Raw genomic sequence first — 16,412 nt, forward strand, 5'->3', positions numbered from 1 at the left:
TACTTTTTAAAATGGTTATTCTACAGTGAGATTATCCTTTAAAAGTCACTGCACTTGATTATATCCGGCCTGCACTGGACATGCCACAAAAGTGCGAGCAATCTTTGTAAATGGCACATGGTGGAGCTTGTGGACTATGTGGTTGGTCTGCATTTAGGCCATCTCCTATGTGAGGTGCTAATGATTACAGCATTGGGTACCTGTAGTTCTCTTTGGCCTCTTCTACAGCAAGCTGTTTAAACTCCTCATACATTTTCTTGTTGAAATGATCTCTGAGGAAAAAGGACCAGAAACGGAACAGTGTGTTCATCTCCGGAGACTGACCAATCCCCAATCGTTTTCTCTCTAACAAAAATAAGAAAAACAAAAGCCAGATATAATGCACAACCACAGTGCCACATTTCCTAAATGTAATTCCCATGTGTAGAAGTTACATATTGCTCTCACTGACAGATATGTTTATGCAGCTCATCTTGGAAAACTTTCCCCACAAGTAAGGTGACATGTAACACTTTTACCAACATTAATGTGATAAGCTACATACAGAGAGGCCACAGACAAAGTGAGTATCTCATCTACACTAAAGCTGGCCATACACCAGATTGTTCAATCTGGCTGGTTGGAACAAAAATCTGGTAATGCATGGGAGCAAATGACAACTGACATTCACTACAAAATGCCAGAAAACTGACAAAAATTATCCCACAAATAGGATTAAATTCATTTCATTTAATCCTATTGTCTAAACGAACGTTTTTATCAGTTTTCTGGCATTTCAGACCAAATGGTCAATTGCCATTTGCGACCATCCATTACCAGATTTTCGTTCCAACCAGCCAGATTAAACAATAAATCTTTCTGGACAGGGTACAAACTAATTTAGAGATGTTTGTCTGTCACCTCTTGGCCTTTCATATGTTTGGAACCAAAGCTGGATTAGTGGTGGGAGACCACATGGGGTGTGACTATGGGCGGAAAGTACTAAAGCTATATGTATCAAGCTCTGGAAAGCAGAGCTGCAAACATCCTGGAGCTTGTAACAGATCGGCAACGTCTTCTATAGATGGTGTTGCCCATAGAATCCTTTGGGCTTCTTTCTACATAAATCCCCCCTAGCGATACATTAGGACCCCTCCCAGTGTTCCCCGAGCTTGCGCAAGCGCAATAGGACTCAGGGTCATAAACCCAAAAGTCCTCCCATTGCAATGTACAGCTATTATAGGAAGAGCAGTCTGTTGTGTAAATAGTCACAACTATTTATGCATAAGGCATTAATAAACACCACTATGCATACAGTAAGTGGTGAGAGGCATCCCATACAAGATGCAATACTTGATACATCCCGCCCTATGTATGTATGAATGTGTGTACAGTGTGTGTGTATACCCCCTCAAGCACCCAGTTTTGGTGTGACTGTCCTGCATTTCAGGGGGACAGGGAGGGAACTCTAATCTGTGCGAGGCCAAGGAAGAGACTTACACACATTCAATGTGCGCACAAAAGGGTTATAAGAGAAGACCCTCATATCCCAAATCTGTTTATTAGACATGAATACGGATGCACAGAGGCACTCAGGTAGGAGATGGGGGGTAAGGAGAGAAATAAAATGAATATAGTGTTTCAGTTTTCACACGAATTACAGCCTTTAAGGTCTTTATGTCCTTTTAGAGAAAAGAAAAACATAAAAATATTTAGGGGCAGATTTAACGACTGATATACTTGTTACTAATCTTAAATGGTGTTCCAGCCAATCAGCTACAGTCATTTTTGAAACACACGACAAGAGCTGATTGGTTGATAATAAGAATATAATTTGTGGAATCTACCCCTAAAATTATTTCAGAAATAGTATCTTACAGCTATATTTACAGAGAAGACACGCTCTTAATTTGTATAACAAAGAAAAAATAACCACTTCTGTACTGCACTATTTCATTGGCTTTTTATTCTTGCATTGCACAATTAGAGAAAATTCAAGTAACAAGCCCATAAATCATTTGTATACAGCAATGCTGTATGAGCTAAACCTATAGCTAAAAATATAGGGGGTCAATCAATAGCGGCCCGCAATACAGTTTGGCGTTGGTGGCAAACTGCATGCGCAGCGGCCGCACAGTGGCTGCGCAGACATACACACTGTGGTCGCACCCCCCGAGGGTTTCAACTGCAATGTGATTGACAGTGGCAGGTGTTGTGGGGGTGGCGCCAGGAACACGGGGGCAGGTCAGCAGCTTTTTCAGGGCGGCTGCGTGCCCTGATGAAAAAAAAATGCCCGCTGACGGCCTGACAGCCAGGGGTCAACTTTACTTCTGATGCTAACTGCGGACGCATCGTGAGGAGCCCTTACATATGCTGGGAGGCCTTGCCCTGTGCTGGGCGGCCCCTAGCATATGCAGAGATGAACGCAGATCTAGCTGCGTATGAAGCGATCTGCGTTCATCTCTAATTAATCTACATAGTTTACATAAAGATGGAAAAGTCAATGGATGGATTAACAAGATGCAGCAGCTCCAGTAGCTAAACAGATGTACAGAGACCTCTTATATCCCATAGTGCAAAAGTTACATCATGCCATATCACTCATGCCTCATATTCAGTGCGCAGAGTTGTACTCATCTATACGCCTGCATCACAGCTACCCTGACACTTGCGTTTAAAACCGTCCTCAGTATCAGTGCGCACTTGTTTCTGACGCGTATCTGGTTAATAAGATCTGCCTTAAAACAGATGTACTGCTGCGTACACACAACTTTGCATAGCCCACAGTCACCAGTGCCCATGTGAGGACGCCCAGTTACTACCCAATCATTGCACAGACACAAGTGGAAGTCTGACTGAATTGCATAGGACTCAGATGCGTGTGAACCAGATCATGTGCTGTGCGAATAAAGAGACTTCCATTCAACTCTGCATCAGCCCCTATGTGTACAACAATAGGACATGAAGTAAAGAGAAAGGTGCCTCTGAATTCCAGTACACAACTCTAGGATGAAGATGTCTGTGTTAAACATAGATAAAAAAAAACAACAACTGTGCTTACACCATGGGGAATGGGCAGTACTTTACTATACTCACAACACAAGCCTGATATGCTCTGTTTGCCCAACTAGTTTCTCCTTATGGCTTAATCAAGGGCTTGATTTCTATTGCAGTGTAACACAAGTGACATGATTGATCAGATCCATAGGAATCTAATACTTCTAGTGCTTTATCATCAAAATAAACGGTCATTTATTGTGATTCATTCATATGATAAAGAATATAAAAAGGTTTACAGTGTTTATTTGTATACATAGAGAAGAAAAGAACAGTGAGATGCTGCGGTACACATTTGATTATAATGATAAAATAAAAACTCAAAAACAATGGCCAGTGAAATACAAAAAAAGAAATAAATAAGAAAAGTTAATATGAAAAAATAAATAAGAAAATAAAGAAGAAAAGTCCGGAACAAAAGGATTCGAAGAAATGTAGTGATCGGATGATGCTCCTTCAGGTTCTACTCTCTCTTGGCTCTTCTATCATTATTTTCATTCCTTTACTATGAATATTTTAGAAATGTGCATCCTCATATATTCTCAGGAGTGTCCTTGCTGCAAAGGCACTAATACGATAAAATCACACGCCCCCTTGGTAACAATTCTAGGAGTAAATCTGTTGTCTCCTAAATGTTGAGTTAATTCCATAGCCTCAGTTATCTTCAGGATTATTATTTAACTAGACTCTAAATAGAGCCTCTAGAAACAATCTGTAGTGTGTATGTCGAGGTTTGTTTGTTTTGTTTATCTGGGAAAAATTCCCATGATTAGTATAATTCTGTGAATTACAGTTTTATGGTATACAAGTATAATCTATCATTATATTTCTGTTCTTTTCCTCAGCCAGTTAATTTAGTTAGCCAGTGGTGATGCTATGTACAATTATTCTGTTACAACAAGAGTGACTGTTACAGAAAATCAAATTTAATAAGATTTTCCTCTACCCTAAGGCCTCCATATATCTGTAGCCTCAATTCCGACGGATCACAGATCATTGCTGGCAACTGGTCGGTGATCTGTTGGGGAAAATTAAACATGTTAAAAATTCCTGATTCCCGAGACGGATTGGGGAATTGTGATTTTTAAAGCATGTTTAATATTCACCAACTTGCAGCAATAATTGCTGATGTATGGGGGCCATTAGCTCCATTGAACTAGCGACCCGTGGACCAAATCTGACAGACACAATGTAAACAGAAAAACAGCTATATGTAAGAGCCCCTAGTGGGTACAGCTAGGGGCAAAGGCAACGTTAGTAAAATATTCCCATAGGTGGTAGTGCAACTTTAAAGGATTTAAACTTTTAACCTTGAATTAGGGAGAAATGTGGAATGTTCGTAATTCATAACAGCTCATATCATCATTAATACTCTCAGTCTACAGATATATTCATATACATCTATCATCTGTGCGCTATACATAATGTGTGAGGGCTGGGCATTTTTTTTATGCCACCTTTTCCATTAAAATGCGTCTTATTGCTAAGAGGATGCACAAGCAGATACAGCACACAGAATATAGCCATGCTGAATATCATTTTAATCAGCATTAGCTGATTGTGTGCCATATTAGCATCATTGTGCAATAAGACGGCATGGCACGACTAGAAGGGCTGTTTAACGCAAAAGGTGGTTAGATGTATGTGGACACATCTGCATATTGAAGAGACTACTTCAATAGGTCATCCTCAACCCAAGTAATATATTATGGACTTACCATTTAAGCACCTTCGCCTATATTTATGGTACACTTGCTGCGTAAATCCATTTTCTTTTAATAATTCATGAGAAGGATGATGAAATTTAGGTAGAGAATGAGGGGTACATCCGTAGCTCCCTACAAGTGGGGTGCTATCCGAAGGAGAAGCATTAGAACTGCTGAAATAGAAGCAACCGCATTAGATACTCCTACAATAGGTTAGTGTTTTTATGTTCTGCCCAAGAAATAACCTATGAAACCATGTGTAGTCTAAACCTAATTTTTCATTGTTTTGTGATTCTTATTATTCCGTTATACATTCAACGAGACATTATGATGGTTAATTAGTACCAATTTTATGGTAACTTTATTACAATGCAAAATGACCTGTAGAGCACAGAAGCAGAAACAAAAAACACACACTGTAAAAAGTAGAAACAGGTACACAAATTATGATTTTGGTACTAAGCGATAAATCAGTTTCTCTGATTCCACAAAGGGCACTGGCGATACATTACACTGGGGTATAGACTGTGGTCAGTGGGAGCTGGCACTTATTTAGAAGTATGAAGGCTGTATCATAATAAGATGCCAGTGCCAAACACTGCGCAGAGCTAATTGGGAGGTTCAAAATGATGTTCTCAAAATGAGTCCAAAGAGCAAAAATCACTTTGGAGCATATTAATATGTCCATTAGGTGTAATGAGGATACTACCGCAGTGTGGGAGACATTGCTTATACATCTTGGTGCTGAATAACAATAGGTCAGACATGACATTTGCAAGCAGACATCAACTCTGTATTACACCAGGTAAGCTGGAGACCAAGCATGTTGAGCTTACGTTAGTTCTGTGATCTACATAAGGAAGTAGAATGACTGCTAGTGATCTACACATATTGGGATCCTTATGAGAACTATATACAGTAGACCACAAAGAGATAGAAGTGTACAAAGACAAAAAGATAAGCTCCACATATGTAGTTCATTGGAGTACACAAGAAAGGATTAGTAACAAATGTCAGGAGCACTACATATGAATCCGACTTTTATAAGTAAGACCCATAGGGGGTCATTCCGAGTTGATCACTAGCTGCCGTTGTTCGCTGTGTAGCGATCAGTGAAAAAAAACGGCTAATCTGCGCATGCGTATGCACCACAATGCGCACACGCGTCGTACGGGTACGAAGTCCTTTGTGGTTTTGCACTGGTTCTAGCGACGATTCCAATCGCACAGCCGAACGCAAGGAGATTGACAGGAAGTAGGAATTTCTGGGTGGCAACTGACAGTTTTCTGGGAGTGTTTGGAAAAACGCAGGCATGGCCGGGCGTTTGCTGGGCGGGTATCGGACGTCATTACCGTGTCACTCGTCGCAGAAATCATCGCACAGAATAAGTAACAACAGCGCTGGTCTTGTTCTGCACAAAATGTGTTTCCTGCCGCGCGGCTGCACAGGCGTTCGCACTTCTGCAAAGCGAAAATACACTCCCCCGTGGGCGGCAACTATGCGTTTGCACGGCTGCTAAAAGTAGCTAGCAAGCGATCAACTCGGAATGAGGGCCATAGAGCCTGCACTACTAGCTGCGGGAGACTATGCACATTGTACTCTACTTTCACATCATCCCAATGAAGGAGTATATACTATAGTTCGCATGTTCCAAAAATATAAAATAATAGTAATAACAAGCTGAGGCACTCAATACCCCGCTTTCTACAACTCACTGATTGCCTTGCTACAGATGGAAGTTTTTGTATCCATCGCTCTAACAAGTTTGTTGTCATGACTTTTTAAGTATAATATAGCATCCTATTTTTTTTTTTATTAATATTATGCAAGTCTATTGTACACTAGTCAATCTCATTTGGCTATAACTAATGTTACATAAAGAAGTTATAACCATTTTTTTTTTTTTTCAAGAGTCTCTGGGTGGTATTCAATTTTTTTAACCCCCCTCCACACCCGTTCTGTTTCTGCTAATGGGCATGGTATAATAATTTCCGCTCACTACCCCAGGAGTAACGAGGGCGTCCAACCCTTTATGCAGCTAAACCCGATTACTATGCGCGATAATGGGGAACACTTTAGAAAGGAGATTGGGTGTAATATGTCATTTGAATACCGCCCCCTGTGTTTTTTAAAAGAATACATATGACCTATGAGGCGGTTATTAAATCTGCTTGGAGAGCTCACCGATCAGTAGACATGCATATCAGAGCCTTCTCATAAAAAGTTTACAATACAGTACCCTGAGATATGACATCACCGAGAGTAGACTAAAATGTAATCTACAGAACAGATTGATGGAATTACTGGGGTCCAAATGATGGTGCTGTGTATGCTACTCATCCACTGCAGCACATAGACTGAACAAATCTCGCTAATGATAAAGCCATACCATCTTACATTTACTCTTTAAGCAACCAGTCAAATAGTTCATGGGCTACATTCAATTAATATATTCAAATAGGTAATCTTCTACTTATCAGTCATTACGACACTGGGAATGGTAGTAACATTTTACCTAACGGATGATGTCCGTGGCCTGTGCTCCCTGGAATCCATTACCCAACCAACATGATATTCAAGAGGTGGATTTGAGCTGTGCCGAGTTTTTTTCTTTCTTGGGGTCTACAATATAATATATTACATAGTCAATTATGTGACACAATGTGCCAATTTAGGTAGACAGACCCTGATTTATATAAATCACACAAACTAGTCTAGAGTTGACCATCATCCTTTAAGTCATGAGGTACGGTAATAGTGCAATGAGCAATAAATTGTGTGTAAAAATTCTATTTTAATATGTAAGATTAAAAGAACAGTGCTCATACACTCACCTGAGCATCAATAGATTTGGCTTCTTTCACTACAGGATAAAACCTTGGTGTTTTGGTGGGATTTTGCAGGCGTGGTGTACGTGGAGTTTTGGGTATTTTAGAAGGACAGGAGACTGGCGACTCAAGAACATCTGTGAGTAGGGAGCTGCATTTAGATATTAGGTACTTCAAAAGTACACAAGCAAAACAAATAGGTTCATAATACATTGCTTGTAACCCAATCAAACAAGTGTTCTGCCACAGATTTGTGTTACTGTATTTTGGGGCCACAAACTCTACCAGCTCTTAGTGGGTATTGTTCAAAGTATTCAGTCGGTTAAGTCATATTAGTAAACAAGACATAAAAGGACAACAGAGTTTTGTCCATGTAGGACTGTAAAACAGACCATTAACCACTAAATATCAACCAACCAGTGTCCCAAATAACCATTTTATGTGTAGTTAAGTACTTACTGTACATACAGAAACAGGTAACACCATGCAATATGAGGTTTAGCTAGTATGTAATCACAACCCTAAATTCTCTTTTTAATGCCAGTTGTATTCAAAACAAAAATTTACCATCTGCAACGAAAGTGGCATATGGGAGAAAGCCCTTACATAAAAGCTGAAATGCACAAATAAGTGTACCAAGTAAGTATTCCTTTTACTGTATAAATGGTTAAATACCTTGAGGGAAAGTGGGTATATTTGGCGGGGACTGTCCAAGATTTGGTTCCATTGGTGCTTCTGGTGCAAGATTGTCATACTCTTCTTTACTAATGAAATTCAGTTTCTTGAAGTTTTCTATTTCTTGCTGAATTTGAGGGACAATAATAGTAAAATATTTGTATGTACAATCTGTACTCCACATATTGCTAATTCAAATGAGAGAGTTATTATTCATAGCCAGGGACATTAAACAAGTCTATAAAAGACCTGGATTATGAGAAGAGGTATAGGGAAACCTGCCAAGTCTTTGGGGTATATGCAATTCCGGGCGAATTGCGGCTTTTTTTCGCCCGTTTTTAAATTCAACACAATTCGATCGACGAATCCCGGACGGCGGGTGCCGGAATTCGACATATTCAATAAAAAACGGATTCGACAGTCCCGCTGTCGAAAAACGGACCAATTGACAGATAAGTGCGTCCTGGATTCGACTTTTCGGACAGCACATAAATGGTTAAAAAACCCTAAAAAAAATTGCGTGGTGTCCCCCCTCATAAGCATAACCAGCCTCTGGCTCTTTGAGCCGGTCCTGGTTGTAAAAATACGGGGGAAAAATTGACAGGGGATCCCCCGTATTTTTAGTACCAGCACCGGGCTCTGCGTCCAGTCCTGGTGCAAAAAATACGGGGGACAAAAAGCGTAGGGGTCCCCCCGTATTTTTAACACCAGCACCGGGTTCCACTAGCTGGAGAGATAATGCCACAGCCGGGGGACACTTTTATACCGGTCCCTGCGGCCGTGGCATTAAATCCCCAACTAGTCACCCCTGGCCGGGGTACCCTGGAGGAGTGGGGACCCTTTAAATCAAGGGGTCCCCCCCCTCCAGCCACCCAAGGGCCAGGGGTCAAGCCCGAGGCTGTCCCCCCCATCCAAGGGCTGCGGATGGGGGGCTGATAGCCTTGTGTAACATAAAAGAATATTGTTTTTTCAGCCGCTGACCGCGAGTGACCTCACCGCTGACCGCAAAGTTCCCACCATTGAAGATAATGGAGAGGCTGTGCGATGCGCTGTCTGACAGCTCAGACGCGCATAGGCAATCAGGAGAGTGCCACGACGTGGCGCTCCCTGATTGGCTGAAGGGACCCCTCTGTGACAGGAGTTACGGGGGGTCTCAGCATTCGGGGAAAGGGGTCCCATGTGTAAACATGGGACCCCTTTCAGTGCGTGGATTGGGTATGCGGTTTGTTTTTTTGCCAAGTACGCGGATTACAAAAAAAGAACAGGACACACTGGATGTAGGCGAGTATAATTTTATTTTCAGGTACACCAGGATTCTACTTGGAAAAGAGGACAGAGGTCGGCGTGTGAACATAGGTAAGTATGTGTGTGTCGGCATGTATGTAATAAAGTTTTACTTTCACGGTGTGCGTGTCCTGTTTTTATTTGGGTATTTTTTTTGCAGAAGAACTACAGGTACCAGCGGGCCCGTTTTACCCCCCGCATGCTGGTACTTGTGGTTCTCCAAGTACCAGCTTGCGGGGGAGGCTTGCTGGGACTTGTAGTTCTTCTGCAAAAAACAATATTCTTTGATTTTACACAAAGCTATCAGCCCCCCATCCGCAGCCCATGGATGGGGGGGGGACAGCCTCGGGCTTCACCCCTGGCCCTTGGGTGGCTGGAGGGGGGAGGATCCCTTGATTTAAGGGGTCCCCACTCCTCCGGGGTACCCCGGCCAGGGGTGACTAGTTGGGGATTTAATGCCACGGCCGCAGGGACCGGTATAAAAGTGTCCCCCGGCTGTGGCATTATCTCTCCAGCTAGTGCAGCCCGATGCTGGTGTTAAAAATACGGGGGACCCCTACATCTTTTGTCCCCTGTATTTTTTGCACCAGGACCGGACGCAGAGCCCGGTGCTGGTTCTAAAAATATGGGGGATCCCCTGTCAATTTCCCCCCCGTATTTTTACAACCAGGACCGGCTCAAAGAGCCCGAGGCTGGTTATGCTTAGGAGGGGGGACCCCACGTAATTTTTTTTTCTGGATTTTAACCCATTCCCACCCCTTCCCACTGAAAACCATGCTCTCTCTATTTTGGTCAGTTAAAAAATATATATTATTTAAAAAAATATATAAATAATAGTTGTGTCTCCTAATAGACAAACCAAGTACCTAATCTCTTCTAATATAAATAGATATGCTATTAGAAATAAAAAAACACACAAGAAAAAACATGTTTTAAAATTTTTGTGAGGCGGAATGAAATTGACGAAATTACTGTCGAAAAGCACTGTTGTCGAATCAACATTCTTCAATTGAATATACTTTTGTCGAAAAGCCGCATTTTTACCATTGCAGACATGTCGAATTTGACAACTGTCGAATTTTAAAAAGTAGAATCTGAAAAGTCAGTTTTTTTGTTGAAAAGTACTGTATTGCATTGTCGAATATTTTTTTTGTGTCGAAAATGCCCCGTTTTTCGACATTTGCGGCAATTCGACCGCAATTGCATATACCCCTGTGTGTTTTGGTCTATTCTTTGAAAAAAATAAAAAAAATTAAGCTGGGTCTCGATTGGGGGACACCACTTGCCCCATTCAATAAAATGAGTCTGCATTAAACTAAAAAGGTGTAAAGAACAATTATCTACTTACTATTTGCAGGAAAATGAAACAGTAGAAGTTAATGATAAAGACAATTCTGATGGTAGTCTTTTAAGAATAGACCAAGATAGGTGGCTTTTTGCATTTTACTTTGTTCAAGTGAAAGGTTTCATTCCAGTTCAAAGGTAAGTATGGCCATCAATGGCAAAGATCCAATGGTTCTCAGCCATCAATGGGGGGTAATTCTGAGTTGATTGCAGCAGGAATTTTGTTAGCAGTTGGGCAAAACCATGTGCACTGCAGGGGAGGCAGATATAACATGTGCAGAGAAAGTTAGATTTGGGTGGGTTATATTGTTTCTGTGCAGGGTAAATACTGGCTGCTTTATTTTTACACTGCAATTTAGATTGCAGATTGAACACACCACACCCAAATCTAACTCTCTCTGCACATGTTATATTTGCCTCCCCTGCAGTGCACATGGTTTTGCCCAACTGCTAACAAAGTTCCTGCTGTGATCAACTCAGAATTACCCCCAATGTCATCCTGTTAACTATGTGTTTTATTCCCCCGACGGAGGGGCACATGGCTTAGCTGCATACCCTAGCCTACCTTGCACATCTCAGTGCTAAGCCCTGCCATGCTCCCAGCAGGATCCCTAGTTTAAGGCTACAAAGCAAGCACCAATAAACAAGAATAAGCGCTGGAAAACTGGATAGGAAATTTCTCACAATTTTAATAATGTGATATGAAAAATTGATAATGTTAATTACTGTTGCAACAGATGATTAAAAAGAAATATGTATATTAAAATTAGGGCATAGCATAGCACTGCAAAGATTTAAAAAGTCCCATATACTTTATAGTATGTATATAGTTAGCCGGTACTCAAATGAGACAGTTAATCCTAAAGGTTTTTTGCCACAGTCCAGGAACAATAATAGCGAATGGAAAAGTGAAAACTGCAGTTGGAATGACCTTACGTAGCTAGGTTCAAGACGCTGCTTGGTCCAATTTGTAGCTCAGGTCCAATGGTGCAGATGTCCAAATCGCTGATGAGATAGGTTCCTATATCCGACTTCTAGGCGTTAGTATTGGGATGAAGAATCAGAGTCCAGCTAGTCCGACGCGTTTCGCTGTTTAGCACAGCTTTATCAAGGTGATTGTAATGCAGTGACTGGGTGCCCTTTATATAGCAGTGCTAACAGCCCATACAGAACAGGTGTGACAGATTAAGAACATTTAGATAATGTTAAAAATGAAATTCTATCCAGTTTCCATAAATAGTGACAGACACTAGGACTAAGATAACAATAATTCGTAAGGTTTTTATTAATATAAAACCTATTTTAAATGAATTCAATGATTGTGAAAAAAGGTTCCCGATCACGTGATCGCGGAACCATTTCCTGTATCTGGAACGCAAACTTGTTCCAGTTTCCTGTGTGTGGAACGCAAAAACACACCCATTGGTTGGCGTCCCGACACGTGACCGGAATCAGGCCAAGCCACCGGCAAGTACGGTGCCCTGTAACCAGGCGACGGACCGCACGAAGAGACCCGTTCCGGTCACGCTCACCAAGAGCGCCAAAGGTTTTACTTGATAATTCCATTTTTCCATATATACAAAGCAAGCACATTTGGTTACCTAAACAAATAAAAAACATATAGGCTAGTATTAATGGAGACTCCAAAATCATTTTTACAGCTGTAATATTACATAACAATGGTCCATATCTGCTCTAAACAAGTTATATAGTAAACTTAGAGAAGAAAAGGGAAAGATAGGTAGAAGGGGAGAGCCGTGTGTGTCACTTACACGGGTAGCACCGGAAACGGCAGGAGTAAGCAGAGGATCAATTAACAACTTGGGGAAATCCGTAAATACCTACGTGCTTTGTGATATTTGATGCGTTTCAGTTTTCCATAACCCTGGTAGGTGACCCAACTGTGGGGTAAATTTACTAAGGTGGGAGGTTTTTTTAGAACTAGTGATGTTGCCCATAGCTACCGATCAGATTCTACTTAACATTTATTGACGCTGTTTCTAGAAAAGAATAAGATAGAATCTGATTGGTTGCTATAGGCAACATCATCAGTTCTAAAAAAAAACTCCCACCTTAGTAAATTTACCCCTGTGCGTTAATTTTAACTTTTGTCTTCCTCCTGGTTGTAAAATGTTCTGGTTGAATCACTATAAGTGTAATTATTGTTTATTAAAATGCTTGTTTTTATGTTACAATGCTGCACTGGATTGTTTTTCCCATTTCACTTTGTATATGGTGGTCCACAGCGGAGCTTGTATGGGAACCATTTAAAACAGGATTTTAAGGCTGGTTTATATGGAAAGACGAAACCACCTTCGGAAGAAATTGTTGGCGAGTTCTCAACTCTGCCCTGTCTTCATGGAAGATCAGGTAAACGGCTCTTGTGAGACAAGGCCCCCAACTCAGACACCCGCCCTGCGGATGCCAAGGCCAATAGCATGACCACTTTCCAAGTGAGAAACTTCAATTCTATCTCCTGTAGAGGTTCAAACCAATCAGATTGAAGGAATTGCAACACCACATTAAAGGTCCCATGGTGCCACCGGAGGCACAAATGGAGGTTGGATGTGCAGCACCCCTTTCACAAACGTCTGAACTTCTGGAAGAGGCCAATTGATTTTGAAAGAAAACCGATAAAGCCGAAATCTGGACCGTGATTTAAGCCAATCTTAGGCCCGCATCCACACCCGCCTGCAGAAAATGGAGAAAACGTCCCAAGTGAAACTCTTCCGTAGGAGCCTTCTTGGATTCACACCAAGACACATATTTTCTCCAAATACGGTGGTAATGACTAGACGTTACTCCTTTCCTGGCCTGAATAAGAGTGGGGATGACTTCTTTGGGAATACCCTTACGGGCTAGGATCCGGCGCTCAACAGCCATGTCGTCAAACGTAGCCTCGGTAAGTCTTGATACACGCACGGCCCATACAGCAGCAGGTCCTCGCGAAGAGGAAGAGGATCTTCTACGAGCAACTCCTGAAGATCTGGATACCACGCCCTCCTTGGCCAGTCTGGGACAATGAGGATCGCTCGAACCCTTGTTCTTCTTATGAGCTTGAGAACTTTTGGTATCAGTGGAAGTGGAAGGAAGACATACACCGACCGAAACACCCACTGTGACACCAGTGCATCCACTGCTATTGCTTGAGGGTCTCTCGACCAGGAACAATATCTCTGAAGCTTCTTGTTGTGACGAGATGCCATCATGTCTACTTGAGGAACACCCCAAAGACGTGTCACCTCTGCGAAGACTTCTTTGTGGAGGCTCCACTCTCCTGGATGGACATAATGTCTGCTGAGGAAGTCTGCTTTCCAGTTGTCCACTCCCGGAATGAAAATTGCAGACAGAGCTCTTGCATGTCTTTCTGCCCAGAGGAGGATCTTTGTCACCTCTGCCATTGCCTCTCTGCCTTTCGGTCCGCCCTGACGGTTTATGTACGCGACTCCTGTTACATTGTCCGACGGGATCTGCACGGGTTAATCTTGAAGAAGATGCCCTGCTTGTAGAAGGCCGTTGTAAATGGCTCTCAATTCCAGAACATTTATGTGAAGACAGGATTCCTGACTTGACCGTTTTCCTTGGAAGCTTTTTCCCTGTGTGACTGCTCCCCAGCCTCGGAGACTTGCATCCGTGGTTACTAGGACCCAGTCCTGAATCCCGAACCTGCGTCCCTCTAATAGGCGAGAACTGTGCATCCACCACAGGAGCGAAATCCTGGCTTTGGAGGACAGGATTATCTTCTGGTGCATGTGTAGGTGGGATCCGGACCACTGGTCCAACAGGTCCCAGTGGAATACTCTGGCATGGAATCGGCCAAACTGTATGGCCTCGTAGGCCGCTAAAATCTTTCCCAACAACCAAATGCATTGATGGATCGACACTCTTGTTGGCTTCAAAATCTGTTTGACCATTCTCTGGATTTCCAGAGCCTTTTCTACCGGAAGAAATACCCTCTGTACTTCTGTGTCCAGTATCATCCCCAGAAAGGACAATCTTGTCGTCGGTTCCAACTGCGACTTCGGAAAATTCATGATCCAACCGTGTTGTTGGAGTACTGACAGGGAGAGTGCAATGTTCTGTACCAACCGTTCCCTGGATCTCGCTTTTATCAGGCGATCGTCCAGGTAAGGATTATATTGACTCCTTGTTGTTGAAGGAGGACCATCATCTCTGCCATCACCTTGGTGAATACCCTCGGTGACATGGAGAGTCCGAATGGCAACGTCTGGAACAGGTAATGGCAATCCTGTACTGCGAATCTCAGATAAGCTTGATGAGGAGGATAAATGGGAACATGCAAGTAAGCATCTTTTATGTCTACTGACACCATGAAGTCCCCTTCCTCCAGACTGGAAATCACTGCCCTCAGAGATTCCATTTTGAACTTGAATCTTTTCAGGTAAAGATTCTGAGATTTCAGGTTTAAAATTGGTCTGACCTAGCCGTCCGGCTTCGGAACTACGAAGAGGCTTGAATAAAAACCTTCTCCCTGTTGTGACAAGGGTACCAGGACAATGACCTGATCCTGACATAATTTTTGAATTGCAGCTGTTACTACTTCTCTGTCCAGAAGAGAAGCTGGCAAGGTTGATTTGAAAAATCGGCATGGGGGGACGTCTTGAAACTCCAGTTTGTATCCATGGGACACTATTTGCAAGACCCATGGGTCCAGGCCAGATTGAACCCAGAGCTGACTGAAAAGTTTCAGACGTGCTCCCACCCGAACGGACTGCCGCACGGGAGCCCCAGCGTCATGTTGCAGATTTGGCAGAAGCAGGGGTTGATTTCTGCTCATGCGTTCCTGGAGACGCTGTGGACTTTTTTCCTCTTCCCCTCCCTCTACCTGCAAAGAAAGGGGAACCTTTACCCTTTTTGTATTTGTTGGGCCGAAAGGACTGCATCTGAGAGTGATGTGTCTTTTTTGCCGGCGCAGGAGCATAAGGCAAGAATGTCGACTTACCTGCGGTAGCCGCAGAGACTAAAGCATCCAGCCCATCTCCAAACAAGGCCTCACCTTTATACGGGAGAGCCTCCATATTTCTTTTGGAATCTGCGTCAGCATTCCATTGGCGAATCCACAACACCCTCCGAGCTGAGACTGCCATAGTAGCGGCTTTTGAACCCAAGAGCCCAATATCTTTCATGGCTTCTAGCATGTATGCAGCAGCGTCTTTAATATGACCTAAGGTTAGGAGTATCTCGTCTCTATCGTGTCAATTTCAGATGACAAGTTGTCTGACCATTTTTCGATAGCACTACTCACCCACGCACAGCAATGGTGGGCCTGAGTAGCGTACCATTGGCAACATAAATAGATTTCAATGTAGTCTCCAACTTGCGGTCTGCCGGCTCCTTTAGTGAAGCCGTCCCAGGTGCAGGGAGAGTCACCTTTTTAGTTAAACGTGACAAGGCACTGTCTAGAACAGGGGGTGACTCCCATATTTTCCTGTCCTCTGCCGGGAAGGGATAAGCAAACTGAATTCTTTTGGGAATCTGAAATTTATTTTCAGGGTTTGCCCAAACTCCCTCAAAGAGA

The 16,412-nt window shown here is 42.6% G+C and overlaps 1 protein-coding gene across 2 annotated transcripts in view; it reads right to left on the reverse strand.

The window, feature by feature from the left end:
- LARP1B (La ribonucleoprotein 1B) overlaps positions 1-16,412 on the reverse strand; it is a 186,867-nt gene that overhangs the window by 13,784 nt on the left and 156,671 nt on the right. The window contains exons 12-16 of one of the 2 annotated variants that reach the window (XM_063920328.1): positions 8,246-8,372; positions 7,577-7,707; positions 7,258-7,364; positions 4,755-4,912; positions 201-345 (exon numbers count right to left, since the gene is read on the reverse strand). In XM_063920328.1, coding sequence (XP_063776398.1) covers positions 201-345; positions 4,755-4,912; positions 7,258-7,364; positions 7,577-7,707; positions 8,246-8,372 — 668 coding nt within the window. Of the gene's footprint in view, positions 1-200; positions 346-4,754; positions 4,916-7,257; positions 7,365-7,576; positions 7,708-8,245; positions 8,373-16,412 lie in introns of both variants that reach the window. The other variant, XM_063920327.1, reaches the window with a different exon arrangement.

This window comes from Pseudophryne corroboree, chromosome 1 (genome assembly GCF_028390025.1).
Source record: "Pseudophryne corroboree isolate aPseCor3 chromosome 1, aPseCor3.hap2, whole genome shotgun sequence".
In the NCBI taxonomy this organism is placed as follows: Eukaryota; Metazoa; Chordata; class Amphibia; order Anura; family Myobatrachidae; genus Pseudophryne; species Pseudophryne corroboree.